Below are 18046 nucleotides of genomic sequence, written 5' to 3'. Positions count from 1 at the left end.
TTCCAGAAGCAAAATGGACAACATTATCGGTTTCTATTTAGAGTTGTAGGTATCCCCCTGGGGCACATGGGTGCGCTTTGCTCCTGCTCTTATTTGTGGCCTTATTTTATGAGTATTTGCATTGATGTGGTAGAAAAAACAAAACCATGTTGAATGAGTGAATAAAAAATATCCTTAAGAAGGTTTTTCACAAGTGAACCCCAAGACATCTTAGCCTTCCTGTTCAGGTACATTTCTGGAAATAATGTTTCCCATTTTTAGGATAGGAGACTTTGGAAAAGGTAAGGTGACTACTTTGAAACCTTATTTTCCTGTGGTCTTAAGGAAACTAGGTTACTGTGCATTGCACAATGTTCAAATCATAATCCGAAAGACAGTTTTGCCTTTAAGACAACCTTCATGAGTGCACTCTTGACGTCCTTGTTCCTCAGGCTGTAGACCAGGGGGTTCAGCATGGGGATGACCGTAGTATAAAACACAGATGCAATTTTGTCTGTGTCCATGGAATGGCTGGAGCTGGGCTGTAAGTACATGAAGATGGCAGTCCCATAGAAGATGGAGACTGCAGTGAAGTGGGAGGCACAGGTGGACAGAGCTTTCTCATACCCTGAAGATGACTGCATCTTTAGGATGGTGATAAATATGAACATGTAGGAAATCAAAATAACCAGAAGTGCAAAAGAGATGTTGAAGGTCACTACATAAAGGAGAACCAGCTCATTAACATGTGTATCAGAGCAAGAGAGAACCATGACTGCTAGAACTTCACAGAAAAAGTGATGGACCACATTAGACTCACAGAAAGAGAGGCTGAATGTATCCCCAGTGTGGATGGAGGCATTCAGGAACCCACAGACATAGGAACCTATGGCCAGACTTGCACACACACCTGTGGTCATGGTGGTGGTATAATGCAGGGGTTTGCACACTGCTACATAGCGGTCATAGGCCATGGAGGCCAAGAGGAAATTTTCCACAGTGCCAAAAGCTAAAAAAGAGAACATCTGAGCAGCACATGCATTGTAGGAGATGACCTTGTGTCCTAGAAGAAATCCAGCCATGACTGTAGGAGTGACAGCTGAAGAGTAACACAAATCTACCAGAGACAGGTTACTGAGGAAAAAGTACATGGGAGTGTGGAGACGAGAGTCCAAGAGAATCAACACCATAATTCCCAAATTCCCTATCACTGTGATGAGGTAGATGACAGTGAACATGATCAAGAGGGGCACTTGCAGCTCTGGGTCATTGGTTAATCCAAGGAGGACGAATTCAATCACTTCTGTAGTGTTCTCCATCACTGTGAAGAATCACAAAATGCTTGGTGGCTAGGAGAACAATGAAACAGTGACAAGGACCCTTAAATTGAGAAGTGTATATACATCATGTATTATGTCGTTAAAATAATAACTTGTACTTCAAAATTCTCCAGACAAAATATGGGCTTCAGAAGAAAACAAAGTGCATTAATTATATTTGTTTAGATGTTGTTGAATATGAAGGATCTTTATGGAAAATTTCCCTAATTTTCAAGTTCATAAATTTGTAAATTGAGATATAGAAAATTAAATAACTCAATGAATGGCTTATCCACAGTAAAGGTACCTGTCAATCGACTTTTCCAAAGCCTAGTGAAAGCATATACTTTCACGTTGCTCACCTGTCAGAAACCACTCAATGCACATTAAAAGTATATACATTATGTCCTCTTAAGACTATTATGTTTATTTTGTTATTACATCCATTATACTAGGATGCACAAGAGGCTGAGTAATTTTTTTATATCCAAACACATATTAATTGAAAAGCCATGCTTCAGTCCAAGCTGACCCTTGAATCCACACTCAGTGGTTCCTAAGTCTGATGGTCTTAATTGTATTCAGCAAAATTGAATTCTACTCAATGTATACTTAACCCTCATCTCCTTTGGTTTAAACTCAGTGCTTGGGGCTTCATAGTGTTGTAACTGAGAGATTTATAGGGTAGGAACATACACAACCAAGAGATGCAATTCTGAAGAGAAGGCAAAGCATCTGGTACAGAGCTTGGACTCTGGACTGAGGTGTGTATGAGCCCAACTGTTTGCTGCCTAGGAATCAATAATCCTCACCTAACTTACCTCAAACTTATATACTCATCTGCAAAGATAAGACAATAAGAATACTCACTTCATTTATAGTGTTCTTGTAAGAATTAAATCAGGTGATATATTAAAAAAAAAACAAGAAAACTCTGGGTTTGGCACAGTCTGATGAGTGCTAGCTATACTATTACTGCTAGGATGGTATGATTGTCTTTATGTTGGTTTAGGAAAAACAGGTGGTGACCTGCAGGTTTTCAAGTGTGGAAGGGGTTTAAAGTCTTAAAGCCTTCCTCTTCAGTTTGTCTTTTCTCACACCCTGGCTCCACTGAGATTTTCTGTGTCTCTAGTTTCTCCAGTTCTTTGCTTTACCCATAGTACTGTCTGGTCCAGCAATTCCATGTGAAACATTATTTTGCTTAATTTTTCCTTGCAATCCATGTTTCAGCTTCAAATCATCCTTCTTTCTTAAACCTATTCTTTTTCCTGTTACTCATCTCAGAGCACATCACAGAAACCTGGGTTGAAATTTCCTAATTTGTTGCCTCCCTTTACCCTCCAGGTTTGCTTTGGTAGTGAGATTTACGTTCAAATTTTGTATATAATTGTTCTTCAGTCAAAACAATGTTTTAAATCTTTTCCATCTGAATTTGAGGTCTTTAGAAGGACACCCATCATGCACTAGTCATTGTGGTCCACCATTGCCCTAACTCTCTCTTATCTTCTCTGTACAAGCCTAGCCCTTAAAGTCATTAGGCGTGACAACCTCTGACAACCATACCCTCTTGTGGAATATATTATGTTCTGCAAACAATAATAAAAATGATGGATATATGTAATTGTATTAGGTAGGTGTACATATATGTATTTACATAAACACAACTTTTTGTTTAATCCTCACAATAATGGTGTAAGGTAGGTCATATTATAATTCCCTTTTGACCATTAAGACAACTGAGGACTTGAGAAGCTGTGTAAAGCTCTATAGTTGCACAGCTAAGAAGAGGAAAGTTCAAGATTCATGATTTAAATTCATCTGTGACCAAATCAAAAGCCTACACTCTTAGCCACCTCACCATCAATATTTGCACATGTGTTTGTAACATTGTAGTAAGGATGAGATTATTGGGAAAAGACTACAATGGATCATGCTGACTCCATTACAAAACTTCTATGGTTTAAAGGAAGGTTTTCCACTCTCTTGTGTTTGTAGTAAACCTCCAGTGAAAGTACAACAGATAGTAAATAAGGTGAATTAAGATTCACTCAATAAGAGTGTTACCTTTTAATTGGCTAATCCTTTCTAGGAAAACAGCATAATGATATTCCATAAGTATCACTATACTTCTTACTGAAGTTTTGACAGTTAAACCCAACTCTCAATTCAGTGTTTTAGAAACAAACGTTAAAAATATCTGGTTATGTGCTCAAATAATTCATAGTAGGTACAGCTATCCCATGGATTTTGCATAAATGACAGTCCTCACTAACAATGTGTATGAAATGTAGAAGCTTACCTTGCTCCTGCAGTGGGAGGGACAGTCAATCCTGAAGAGTGCTTCTGAAATCTGAAATCTAGACATGGAACAATATACATATATACTCTTGGTGATGTTGTCTATCAGGTAGTGGTGAAAAGATTGCAAGATCTCTAAGACAAGTAAAGGTGGAGGAAAACCCTAACATGAAGTCGGAAAACTGAGCACAAATCTTGAATCCACCATTAATTCTTACTGTGTTTTGGAGGAAAACTCCTGTTTTCTCCTTAATTCTAAAATAAAAAATAAAATTACCTCTCTCATTTAGTTTACAGAAGTGTTTGTAAATAGCAAATTAAGAAAGCTCTTCAAAACAAACAGAGGTAGTCATTTTAAAATCAATCAATGCAAGATTCATCTTCAGGTGTTTTCCCTGGTCACCACTGCAGGCTTTTAGCAAATCCTCACATCAGGGGTAGAGGAAAGGCCCAGATGCACTAGCAATGATTAGCGTTCAGATAAGTAAATGATAGCCAAGGCACCAGAGCACAGAGTCTGGTCCCTTTAAAATGATTTCATGTTGAGTCATATTGGGATTTCAGAGACAAACTCATGGGAATCAGAAGGAGCCTTAGAGACATGTTGTCCTTTGGGGATGTCTCCCAGGAACACTTCTATAAAATTCTCATCCCAACTTCAAAAAAAGGAGCAATTAAATTACCTGTAGGAAATGAGCTGAATATGATTAGGGTTCACATGTTTTCATATTACTTGTTACTATTCATTTTTTTTCTATTTTCTAGTTATAGTATCATTTACAAACAACAATAATATCTACAGTTTTAGTGTATAAATCTTCAAGTTTGGTCCAATGTATATGGTCATGTAATCATGAACAAAATCATCATATAGAGGAGTTCCATGCACAAACAAACACTCTGAGTTTCCCTTCATGATCAACTCCTCCCACACACTGTCCCAGCCACTAACGTTTATGTCCTAATAGTTTTGCCTTTGCAGTAGTGTCCTATAAATAAAAGCCTAGTCTGCATAACTCTTCTGTCTGGCCTCTTTCACTTAGCATGGTGTTTGTGTGTTGAGCAGGGAATTCTTTGTTCAATTATATCTGTTCAAACTGTTGACATTTCAAAGACAGAGGCCAAGGAGATCTCTCACACCACCATCCCTCTGATGTCACCTCCCAGATTCTTCCTGTTTAAAAAGACCTACGTCATACTGGATTCCAAGATTAGCCTGCTCCATTATGACTTAATCTTACTTAATTAAATCAGCAAAAATCTTATTTCCAAACATGGTTCTAGTTGGAAGTACTGAGGATGAGGACTCCAACAAATGAATTTTTTAGGAACATAATCCTACCTGTAATATATTATTAGTAAAATCTCTTTTATGACTGCTGAATAGTATTCCATCACATATATATATCAGATTGTTGTTATTAGATATATATGTGTGTGTGTGATATATATATCACACATTGTACATTTCTCAGTTGCAGGGCATTTGGGTGGGTCCAATATCTGGATATTTTGAATAAAATTACTAAATATCTGTCTAATCTTGTTTTTGCATTGCACTTAGGTAATTTCTATAAGTTGGATTGCTTGATGAGATGGTAAGTATATGCTTAATTGAATGGAATTGAGTGTTTCCTTATCAATGTTCTATGCGGTGTTTCATTATTAAATGTGGGATATTGAAATCTTCCACTATTATTGTGTTACTATTTCTCACTTCAATTGTGTGAACTGTTTACTTCGTATGTTGGGCATTTTTGATGCATATGTGTTTATAATCATTACATCTTGCCGGAAAATTTACCCTTTTATCACTGTATAAATCTTTCTTTGTCTGTTCTTATGGTTTTTGAGTTAAAGTCAAGTTTGTGATCTATAATATGACCACTCTTGCCCTTTGCAATGAGGAATTGCTGGACAGGAATGTAAGGCAGTGGCCACTGGGTCCCTGAATTCTCAGCTTGCTGTACCTTGGGCAAGGATGTAACAGTACGAAATGGGAACTGGATGGGAATTGGCAGCCCCTATCCACTCAGTTTTGCCTAATGGGAACAGTGTTTGTATAACATGAACCTGGGCAAGATGAGATGTCAGTGTCCTGCTCCTCGGAGGGTGGACCTGCAGCTCTACACTGATATCTGGAGTTAGAGATTAGCTCTGCCCTTGGATGTGTTTCTCTGAAGTAGAACTTCTACCACCCAGCTGAGGTTATGAAGGAAAGGGGCAGGTCATAGATTGAATGCTACTGACTTGGTTCTTAGCAGGTTGGGTAGCTTTCCTGGAAAATTTTTTCTCCATTTACTATTTTTCCTTTTACTACTTTTCTTCATTGGATCCCACATATAAGTGAGATCATTCATCTTTCTCTGACTGACTTATTGCAGTTAGCATAATACTCTCCAGGTCCACTCATGCTGTCACACTAGGTAAGATTTCCTTCTTTTTACACCGCTGATTTTCTGTATTCACAAGATGAAAAGCCCTCTCCCTCTATCCCATACATTGTTATTCTCTCCTAACCTGATAATGAATATTAAAATTCTTGGAAAAGTACCAAAGATACTAATTTTTAAAAATCAGGAAATCTGAGCCTTCCTGATGTCTACCTCATCCCTTCTTGGTTTTCCTCCAGAATTTCTCTCTGGTTAATCCTTATACTTTTTTTCTCAATTAATATTCTCTATTTTTTTGATACCAAATATTCCTGATTTCCTTTAGTTTTTGTCCAAGATGTTCTTTAGTTCTTTGAGTATATTTCAGATATTTGTCTTAAAAGTGATGAAAAATCATAGCCTACTGAAGAGTAAAACTTCAGATAAATGAGTGTAAAGATATACCATATTCATGGATCAGGAGACTTAAAGTTGGCTGCTTTATAGACTCCATGGGATCACAGTTGAAACCCATGTAAGGCTTTTTTGAGTATAAATATTGACATGCTGATTATAAGTTTATATGTAATTCCAAAACTAATAAGCAAAATAATTACGAAACATAAAACAAAGTATGAGCACTAAAGTTATTTCATTTCACAATAAACTATAATATACAGTGATGAAGACAGTGTAGCATTAGGGAAAAGATGGACTCACAAATAAATGGAACAGGTTATAGCATGCAGAGAGGATTCAGATATATAAGCAACTAATTTTTATAAAAGATGCAAGGCCAGTACATGACAAAATTTGTTTTTCAAAGAATTTTGCTCCAACAGCCATTAGGTCACACACTGACAGAAGAATTGAATGTTAAATGTAAAGTGAAACTGTATGTTCCACCTTAAACCTCCACAGAAATGTCTTTAAGTGTTATTGAGATTAAGAACTGACAAACAGCCCTGGCTGGCATAGCTCAGTGGATTGAGTGTCAGCTGCGAACCAAAGTGTCACAGGTTTGATTCCCAGTCAGGACACATATCTGGGTTGCAGGCCACGGCCCCCAACAACCGCACATTGATCTCTCTCTCTCTCTCTCTTTCTCCCTCCCTTTTTTTCTAAAAAAAAATAAATAACATTTTATTAAAAGTTGTATACATTAAATATAATTTTTTAAAAAAAGGCCCTGGCTGGCATAGTTCAGTGGACTGAGCCTGGGGTGCGAACCAAAGCATCACAGGTTCTATTCCCATTCAGGGCACATACCTGGGTTGCTGGCCATGGTCCCCAGCAACCACATATTGATCTTTCTCTCTCTCTCTCTCTCTTTCTCTCTCCCTTCCCTCTCTAAATAAAATAAATAATCAAATAAAAATCTTTAAAAAAAAGAATCGACAAACAGAAATAACCAGATGCACCTGCAAACTGTAGAACATTGTGAAACTGGAACATTTTTCATTAACAAAATAGAATAATATTGATTCATGCACCAATATGGATGAATGTAAAGTAGATTTAAACAAGAAAGAAGAAAGACCTAAAAGCTCCTTGTTGTGTGATTCCATGTACATAAGAGGGGTAAAAAAAGCTCAATGATTTCTAAGGGTTGGGAGAGTGGAGAATGGTTGTCTATAATAGGGATAAAAGAGGAAATTTTAGAATCATAAAATTAATCTCCATGGTAATGGGCTGGTGAACACATGACTCTGCATTTGTTAAACCCACAGAACTATACACAGCAAAGCATGAAATTTAATATACACAAAATAGAAAGAACCAGCCAGGAGGACAGGAGAATCCCAGGAGTGAACAGGGAGTCTTTGAAAAATCTGATTGTACTATAAAGATGTGAGTTAGCCTCCCTGAAGGGAAATAGGGGAAGAAATGAGCTGACCTAACTAGTGTTGGGAAACAATACATATAGCAAAGTTAAAAGTAAAAGAAACCATGAAAAGGACTATACAGTGGTATCGAGTTGATTCTCATGGGGTATAGATTAAGAACAAACTGAAGTAAGAAGCAAAAAAGAGACAGACTCATGGATGGAAATTAGACAGCAGGTAGTTGTGGGGAGGTTGGGGGTGGAGGATTGAGCAAAATTTAGGGAACAGGACTCACGGACATGGACAGCAGTGTGGTGATTGCTGGGGAAAGGGCAGATGACGGGACTAAATGGTAATGGGAAAAATACAATAAAGTTCAAATAAAAACAGTTATGGAACTCATTTACCTGCTAACCAGTCACACCAATAAACTAATGAATGGGATTCCTTGAGAACCAAGTCTCTTGCTATGAGAGAAGAAAGTTACACATAAGAAAAGGGACAAGTTGGGGTGAAATGGATTAGAACAGCCATTGTCAACCTTTTCCATCTCCTGTCACACATGACTAGTTACTAAAATTCTGCAGCACTCCAAAAAATACATTTTTTGCTAATGTGATTAAAAAATAGATATAATTTCTATTCATTCACATGGATGGCTGTTGTGTTGGAACTGTCATTTTTTATTTGACAATCTAAGGGAAAGAGGTTGTGCCTCTGACTAAATATTCAGGCATTAGTTGTTTTAAAAACCTGTGGCACACAGTTTGAAAATTGTGGATGAGAGTCAGAAACATCAGTGTACAGTAGTGTTTAACTTAATATAGTTATGAGGGATAGGTAGAGAATAACCCTACCTTACAAATGAATACAAAGTACAAAAATACATGCCTCCTACTTCTGTAGACAAGAGCGCCTAGAAGTAAAACTTGAATATCAACAATCAAAATTGGAATTCAAATATAGGCTTTTAAATGGCATTCTTTAACGAAAGAAAGGAGATTCTTCATAGAAATATGAGGTAGAAAATGTGGCCAGAGAGGAAACACAAGCAGGGAGGAGGACGCATCCATGTCCCACCCACTGACTCAACAGTCCTGGAAATTCTAGGTATCCTTTCCATTGGGAAAGAAAGTGTTTCAAACTGTGCTTTTATTCTAAGCGTTGAAAGGCAAGAAAAGGCCCATAATGCCTAGGAAGATGCCCATTAACACCTTGGGGTAATCACTTCCCAGTCTGAGAAAGCTACTACCCCCTTTACCTGTCAATCAATATGTAGCTTCTTCACCCTCCCCTATCCCGCCAACCATATAAGCCCTCAGAACAAAAGACATGCATGCTTGCCACCCTACCTCACCATAGGCTACTCCTACCTTAGCTGCCTTTACCCTGCTTGACCCTGAACCTATGCCTTTCTGACTCCCAGCCCCACCTTAGCTAGGCCCATTGTCCTCCTTGAGATTGGATCACAAATAAACCTTGCTTGCACGTTAATAGGCTCATTGATCTGTAATTCTTTACTGCATTGGGAGGAAGAAGCGAGTTCCTGGGAGTTTGTCCCATAACAGAAATAGTTGATTTTGTGATAGGGGTAGGGGAAATGCAAGACCAGCCTCTATGTAGCATTGTGTAGTAACAGAAGGTGAGAGAGTGTAAAAACAAAACAAAACAAAAAACAAAAACAAAATGTTGAAGGAATGAATCTCTGTCAATGGCACACAAACAGAAAGAGCTACGAATGGTAAAGTTGAACAATCTGAGCCAAAACCAAACCTAATATTGGTTATTTTCCATAATAAAAAAATAAATACATGAGAACTCTAAGAAATGACTCAGCAAATAAATAATTGAGGAAAAGATACAAATCCAGCTGATATGATGTGATGAAAAAGCATTTCACTTTAGTCTCTTAAAACTGTAATCCCACTCACATCATGAGGAAATATCAGAAAATTGCAATTGAAGAACATTCTGTGAATTACCTGACTAGTACTCTCAACACCACCATAATCAACAAAAATTGGGAAAGACTGCATCACAGACCAGAAGAGATTAAGAAAACACAGTAACTAAATGCAAACAGAGGATACCATATCAAGGGCAAACCTAATGAAATCTGAATAAAATCTGGAGTTTCGAAAATCATACTATGTCAATCTTGGTTTCCTAGCAGTACCAATATATCCTGTAGGAAATATTAAGCAATCATTTTATTCATTTGTATGGCTGCTATAACAAATTTCTGCAAACTTTACTCATTCACAGTCTGGAATCTACAAGTCAAAATCATTTTCCCTGGACAAAAATCAGTTTGTTTCAAAAGCCACTCATCTTCTGGTGGCTGCTACCATTCCATGGTTTGTGGTCACACCCCATTTGTCTCACCCTCCAAGGTCACATAGGACACTCCTCTTTCAGCCTTTATCTGTGGTCACATCTCTCTGACTTCCTCTTAGGTTTCCATGGGAGTGCCTTTAGGGTCCACACAGATGATCCCACATTAAATCCTTCCTTTAATCACATCCACACAGTCCTTTCAGGCCAGAGAAGGTAACTCTGGAAGGTTCCAGGAATGAGGATGGTCCTTTTGTAGGCTGTTATGCAGACTCTCACAGGGTTGCACTGAATCTGCACTGTTTTAACTTTTTTTTCTGTAACTCTAAAAGAATCCTAAAATTAAATGATTATTTTAAATAAAAGTTCAATACAGTTCCAAGAGGGGAAATAGCACCACAAAGACAGAAGTGAATATTTGTGTTTGCTACTCAGTCCCCAAAACACCAGCAGGAGAATATTAGCTTCTCCAAGCAAAATCTTACAAATAGTGAACTTGAAGCCTCTTATTCTATTGAGACAGCAAATTAGACAAAGGCACACATTTCTGTGGGTAGGTTTTGTACAGTATAGAGGTCCCTGAGAATCAATATTAAAAACATAAGGTTTAATCCCTGAACTTGCGTATTGAATGTGCTATATTTTTATTTTGATAGATACTGCCATGTTTATATTCTATATAGACATTTAGAATCATTTAGTTACATTTCATATGTACAAAGTATTTTCAAATATAATCAGATATTAAACCTTTAAATAATCTCATATTCAATGCCTTTTTTAAAATTTTCTTCGACATTTTAGTTGCCACTTAATGAGACATCATTTCTAAGTAAAAGTATAAAATTGTTGCACAATGATTCATTTGCTTTTGGGATCAGAGAAATCTTTGTGTCCAAATGTTGGGGTGCACACAACGAGTGGGAATGCACGGAAAAGTAGAATGAGCTGTGCTGCTTAAAATGCACTGTACATCTGTCTAGAAAGTGTCTGTTATGGAGGATACACTAAAATCACCAGTAGTTTAAAAATTCAACATATTGATACAGCTGGACTCCAAGCTTAATACTTATACTCATTTCACAGATAGTTATTGAAAATTAAGTATGAAATAGACACTCATTTAGGTACTGTGGATCATGTTGTAAACAAAACAGATAAAGCCACTGCTTTCATAGAGTCTAAGTTCTAGTTGGGCAGGACAGATAATAAAGTGAATAAGCAAATGTTCAATAGGGGATGACTCATGAGCACCATGAAGAACAACCTAGAGTTTCCTGGCTGGGTGGGTCAGTAGGTTGGAGTGTCATCCCTCACACCAAAACTTGCAGGTTCCAGTTCCTGTGAGGGCCCATACTTAGGTTGGGGGGTTGATCCCTTATCAGGGTGTTTCTCTCTATTCCCTTCTTCTCTCCCTAGTATCAGTAAAAACAAATCCTTGGGTGAGAATTTTTTTCAAAAGAATAACTCACAGTGAAAGAGTATTGTGCATGGAGATAAACATTGACTATTTTACAAAGGTGGTCAAGAAAGAAATCTATAATAAAGTAACATTTACACACCAACCTCAATGGAATAAGGGAACATTCCACACAGGGAAGAGGAAGTACAAATGCCCTCAGGCAGGCACATGTTTGGTGTTGTCAGATTGCAAAATGGGAAGAAAATCAGTGTGTATGAAGTATGGTAACAGAATGGGAAGGAATAAAAGATCACTTAAATCATAAAAGGAGACATGAAATATCAGCATTAACCACTTCAAAGCCTTTCCATAGGCAAAATGTACAACATTATTGGTTTCTACTTGAAGATGCAGGTATCCTCCTGGGGCACATGGGTACACTTTGCTCATGATCTTAATTGTGGCTCTATTTTATGTGTATTTGCACTGACATGGTAGAAAAAAATGCATGTAGAATAGGTGAATAAACCAATATCCTTAAAAGGTTTTTGATAAGTGAGCCCCAAGACATCTTAGCTTTTCCTGTTCAGGAACATTTTTGGAAATAAAGTTTCTTATGTAAGGCAGGAGACTTTGGAATGTGTAAGAAGACTACTTTAGGACCTTAATTTTCCTGTGGTCTTAATGAAACTGGGTTACTGTGCATTGCATAATGCTCAAATCATAATCCTAAAGACAGTTTTGCCTTTAAGACAACCTTCCTGAGTGCACTCTTGACCTCCTTGTTCCTCAGGCTGTAGACCAGGGGGTTCAGCATGGGGATGATCATAGTATAAAACACAGATGTGATTTTGTCTGTGTCCATGGAATGGCTGGAGCTGGGCTGTAAGTACATGAAGATGACAGTCCCATAGAAGATGGAGACTGAAGTGAAGTGGGAGGCACAGGTGGACAGAGCCTTCTGATACCCTGAAGATGAGTGCATCTTTAGGATGGTGATAAATATGAACATGTAGGAAATCAAGATAACCAGAAGTGCAATAGAGATGTTGAAGCCTGCTACATAAAGAAGAACCAGCTCACTAACATGTGTATCAGAGCAAGAGAGAACCATGACTGCTGGAATGTCACAGAAAAAGTGATGGACCACATTGGACTCACAGAAAGAGAGGCTGAATGTGTCTCCAGTGTGGACAGAGGCATTGAGGAACCCACAGAAATAGGAACCTATGGCCAGACTTGCACACACACCTGTGGTCATGGTGGTGGTGTAATGCAGGGGTTTGCACACTGCTACATAGCGGTCATAGGCCATGGAGGCCAAGAGGTAATTTTCCACAGTGGCCAAGGCTAGAAAAAAGAACATCTGAGCAGCACATGCATTGTAGGAGATGACCTTGTGTCCTAGAAGAAATCCAGCCATGACTGTAGGAGTGACATCTGAGGAGTAACACAAATCCACCAGAGACAAGTTACTGAGGAAAAAGTACATGGGAGTGTGGAGACGAGAGTCCAAGAGAATCAACACCGTAATTCCCAAATTCCCAATCACTGTGACAACATAGATGACAGTGAACATGATGAAGAGGGGGACCTGCAGCTCTGGGTCATTGGTTAGTCCAAGGAGGATGAACTCAGTCACTTCTGTAGTGTTCTCCATCAGTGTGGAGAATCACAAAATGCTTGGTGGCTAGGAGAACAATGAAACAGTGACAAAGGCACTTAAATTGAGAAGTGTACATGCAACATGTATTGTTTCATTATAGGAATAACTTGTATTTCAAGACTCTCCAGACAAAATATGGGCTTCACAACAAAACGAAGTGCATTAATTATATCTGTTTACATGTTGTTGAATCTGAAGGATCTTTATGGAAAATTTCCATAATTTTAAAGTTCATATGTTTATAAATTGAGATATAGAAAATTAAATAACTCAATGAATGGCTTATCCACAGTGAATGTACCTGTCAATCAACTTTTCCAAAGCCTAGTGTATGCATATATTTTAATGTTGCTCATCTGTTGGAAATGACTGGATGCACTTTGAAAGTATATACATTATGTTATCTTAAGAATATTATGTTTATTTTGTTAAAACATCCATTTATACTAGGATGCACAAGAGGCTGAGTCATTTTTTATATCCAAATACATATTAATTGACAAGCCATGCTTTGGACCCAGGCTGATCTTTGAATCCACACTCAGTGGTTTCTTAGTCGATGGTCTTAATTTTATTGAAATGAAATTGAATTCTACTCAAAATACAGTTACTCCTCATCTCCCTTCATTTAAACTCAGTGCTTGTTGTTCATAGTGTCGTAACTGAGAGATTTATAAGGTAGGAACATACACAACCAAGAGATGCAATTCTGAAGAGAAGGCAAAGCATCTGGTACAGAGCTTGGATCTGGGCTGAGGTGTGTATTAGCCCAACTGTTTGCTGCCTAGGAATCATTAATCCTAACCTAACATACCTGAACCTCATATACTCATCTACAAAGATAAGAGAGTAAGAAGACTTATTTCATTTGTAGTGTTCTTGTGAGAATTAAATCAGGTAGTATATTAAAAAAAAACAAGAAAACTCTGGGTTTGGCATAGTCTGATGAGTGCTAGTTATAATATTACTGCTAGGATGGTATGATTGTCTTTATGTTGGTTTAGGAAAAATGGGTGGTGACCTGTAGGTCTTCAAGTGTGCAGAGGGTTTAAACTCTTAAAGCCTTCCTCTTCAGTTTGCCTTTTCTCACACCCTGGCTCCATTGAGATTTTCTCTGTCTCCAGTTTCTCCAGTTCTTTGCTTCACCCATAGTACTGTCTGGTCCAGCAATTCCATGTGATCCATTATTTTTCTTAATTTTTCCTTGCAATCCATGTTTGAGCTTGAAATCATCCTTCTTTCTTAAACCTATTCTTTTTCCTGTTACTCATCTCAGAGCACAAACACAGAAACCTGTGTTGAAATTTCCTAATTTGTTGGCTGCCTTTAGCTTCCAGGTTTACTTTGGTAGTGAGATTTATGTTTAAATTTTTTATATAATTGTTCTTGAGTCAAAAGAATGTTTTCAATCTGAATTTGAGTTCTTTAGAAGGACACCTATCATGTACTAGTCATTGTTCTCCACCATTGTCCTCTCTCTTATCTTCTCTGTACAAGTCTAGCCCTTAAAGTCATTAGGTTTGTCAACCTCTGACAACCATAACCTCTTGTAGAATATATTATATTCTGCAAACAATAATAAAAATGATGGGTATATGTAATTGTATTTAGGTATGTGTACATATATGTATTTACATAAACATAACTTTTTGTTTAATCCTCACAATAATGTTGTAAGGTAGGTCATATTATGATTCCCTTTTGACCATTAAGACAACTGAGGACTTGAGAAGCTATGTAAAGCTCTATAGTTGCACAGCTAACATGAGGAAAGTTCAAGATTCATGATTTAAATTCATCTGTGACCAAATCAAAAGTCTATACTCTTAGCCACCTCACCATCAACATTTGCACATGTGTTTCTAACATTGTAATAAAGTGAGATTATGGGGGAAAGAGGACAATGGATCGTGCTGACTCCATTACAAAACTTCTGTGGTTTAAAGGAAGGTTTTCCACTGTCTTGTGTTTGTAGTAAACCTCTAGTGAAAGTACAACAGATAGTAAATAAGGTGAATTAAGATTCACTCAATAAGAGTGTTACCTTTTAATTGGCTAATCCTTTCTAGGAAAGTAACATAAGGATATCCCATAAGTATCACTATACTTCTTACTGAAGTTTTGACAGTTAAGCCCAACTCTCAATTCAGTGTTTTAGAAACAAACGTTAAAAATATCTGGTTATGTGCTCAAATAATTCATAGTAGGTACAGCTAGCCCATGGATTTTGCATAAATGACAGTCCTCACTAACAACGTGTATGAAATGTAGAAGCTTACCTTGCTCCTGCAGTGGGAGGGACAGTCAATCCTGAATAGTGCTTCTGAAATCTGAAATCTAGAAATGGAAGTGTGTACATATATACTTTTGGTGATGTTGTCTATCAGGTACTGGAGAAAAGATTCCTAGATCTTTAAGACAAGTAAAGATGGAGGAAAACCCCAACATGAAGTCGGAAAACTGAGCACGAATCTTGAATCCACCATGCATTCTTACTGTGTTTTGGAGGAGTCTCTTGTCTTCTCCTTAATTCTAAAATACAGAGTAAAATTACCTCTCTCCTTTAGTTTACAGAAGTGTTTGTAAATAGCAAATTAAGAAAGCTCTTTAAAACAAAGAGCAGTTATCATTTTAAAATCAATCAATGCAAGATTCATCTTGAGATGTTTTTGCTGGCTACCACTGCAGGCTTATAGCAAATCCTCAGATCAGGGGTGGAGGAAAGGCTCAGATGCAATAACAATGATTAGCATTCAGATAAGTAAATGATAGCCAAGGCACCTTAGCTCACAGTCTTGTCCCTCCAAAACAATTTCGTGTTGAGTCACAATGGGATTTCAGAGGCTAACTCATGGGAATCAGAAGGAGCCTTAGAGACATGTTGTTCTTTAAGGATGTCTCCCATGAACACTTATATAAAATTCTCATCCCAACTTCAAAAAAAGAAGCAATTAAATTACCTGTAGGAAATGAGCTGAATATGATTAGGGTTCACATGTTTTCATATTACTTGTTACTGCTCATTTTTTTCTATTTTCTAGTTATAGTATCATTTACAAACAACAATAATATCTATAGGTTTTAGTGTATAAATCTTCAAGTTTGGTCCAATGTATATGGTCATGTAATCAAGAACAAAATCATCATATAGAAGAGTTCCATGATCAAACAAAGACCCTGAGTTTCCCTTGGTGATCAACCTCTTCTCCCACACACTGCCCCAGCCACTAACATTTATGTCCAAATACTTTAGGCTTTGCAAGAATGTCCTATAAATAAAAGCCTGTTCTACATAGCTGTTCTGTCTGGCCTCTTTCACTTAGCATGATGTTTGTGTGTTGAGCAGGGAATTCTTTGTTCAATTGTATCTGTTCAAACTGTTGAAATTTCAAAGACAGAGGCCAAGGAGACCTCTCACACCACCATCCCTCTGATGTCACCTTCCAGATTTTTCCTTCTTAATAGGACATCAGTCACACTGGATCCCAAGATTAGCCTGCTCCATTATGACTTAATCTTACTTAATTAAATCAGCAAAAATCTTATTTCCAAACAAGATTACATTTTGATGTACTGAGGGTCAGGACTCCAACAAATGAATTTTTTGAGGAACATAATCCTACCTGTAATATATTAGTAGTAAAATCTTTTATTATTCTTGAATAGTATTTATACACACACACACACACACACACATACATATCTCACAGATTGTTTCTAGATTTCTCAGTTGCAGGGCATTTGTGTGGTTTCCAATATCTGGATATTTGGAATAAAATTACTAAATATCTGTCTAATCTTGTTTTTGCATTGCACTTATGTAATTTCTATCAGTTGGATTGCTTGATAACAGGGAAAGTATATGTTTAATTGAATGGAATGGAGTGTTTCCTTATCAATGTTCTATGTGGTTTATCATTATTAATTGTGGGATACTGAAATCTACTATATCATTGTGTTACTATTTCTCACTTCAATTATGTGAACTGTTTACTTCCTTTTTTGGGCATATTTGATGCATATGTATTTATAATCATTACATCTTGCTGGACAATTTACCTTTTTATCATTGTATAAGTCCTTCTTTGTCTCTTCTTATGGATTTTGAGTTAAAGTCTATTTTGTCTTCTGTCAATGTGACCACTCTTGCCTTTTTTGGTGAGGAATTGCTGGACAAGAAGGTAAAGCAGTGGCCACTGGGTCCCAAAATTGTCAGCTTGCTGTACCTTGGGCAAAGATGTAACAGTACAAAGTGGGAGCTGGATGGGAATTGGCAGCCCCTATGCACTCAGTTTTGCCTATGGGAACAGTGTTTGTATAACGTGAACCTGGGTAAGATGAGATGTCAGTGTCCTTCCCCTTGTAGTGTGGACATCTTGCTCTACATGGATACCAGGAGTTAGAGAGTAGCCCTGCTTCTTGGATGTATTCCTCTGAACTAGACCTTCTACCACACAGCTGGGAGTAACAGAGGTAAGGGGCAGGTCATAGCCTGAATGCTACTTACTTGCTTCTTAGCAAGTTGTGTAGCATTCCTAGAAATTTTTTTGTCTCTTTGCTGTTTGTCCTAAAGGCCATTTCAAAGAACTTTAAATTGTTGGGTTATAAAAATACTTTTTTTACCTATGCTGTTGTTTCACTGGAAAGATGGCCAATTGAGCTCTTTACAATGGTTTGTAGAAGGCCTGCCGCTAAAGTTATCTTTAATAAGTTTGATTAAATTTTTATTGTTGACACTATTACAGATGTCCTCATTTCTCTGCTTTGCCCATCTCTGTTCACCCTCCACACCCACCTTCCCTCTAAGGATGACCACAGCATTTTCTGCTCTATAGCATTACACATATGAG

The 18046-nt window shown here is 37.4% G+C and overlaps 2 protein-coding genes, 1 long non-coding RNA gene and 1 pseudogene across 3 annotated transcripts; 1 reads left to right on the top strand and 3 right to left on the bottom strand.

The window, feature by feature from the left end:
• Positions 1 to 299: 299 nt before the first annotated feature.
• Positions 300 to 1298, bottom strand: LOC114500296 (olfactory receptor 5B3-like). The gene has a single exon (XM_028516947.2). The coding sequence runs from the start codon at positions 1296 to 1298 to the stop codon at positions 360 to 362; it is 939 nt and encodes a 312-aa protein (XP_028372748.1). The 3' UTR covers positions 300 to 359.
• A 2305-nt stretch (positions 1299 to 3603) lies between these two features.
• LOC118501362 lies at positions 3604 to 15915 on the top strand. The gene is made up of 3 exons (XR_004904003.1): positions 3604 to 3815; positions 4881 to 4886; positions 15705 to 15915. It is a non-coding gene; the product is annotated as an uncharacterized LOC118501362 (long non-coding RNA).
• On the bottom strand, positions 12150 to 15559 carry LOC114500290 (olfactory receptor 5B3-like). The gene is made up of 2 exons (XM_028516943.2): positions 15476 to 15559; positions 12150 to 13220 (listed from the first exon to the last, which is right to left on the bottom strand). Exon 2 carries the CDS (start codon positions 13188 to 13190, stop codon positions 12252 to 12254), a length of 939 nt encoding a protein of 312 aa, XP_028372744.1. The 5' UTR covers positions 13191 to 13220; positions 15476 to 15559; the 3' UTR covers positions 12150 to 12251.
• Positions 15916 to 17832: 1917 nt separating the features above from the next.
• LOC114499103 overlaps positions 17833 to 18046 on the bottom strand; it is a 972-nt pseudogene continuing 758 nt past the window's right edge.

This window comes from Phyllostomus discolor, chromosome 6 (genome assembly GCF_004126475.2).
Source record: "Phyllostomus discolor isolate MPI-MPIP mPhyDis1 chromosome 6, mPhyDis1.pri.v3, whole genome shotgun sequence".
In the NCBI taxonomy this organism is placed as follows: domain Eukaryota; kingdom Metazoa; phylum Chordata; class Mammalia; order Chiroptera; family Phyllostomidae; genus Phyllostomus; species Phyllostomus discolor.
This window is presented reverse-complemented; position numbering and strand designations above follow the sequence as displayed.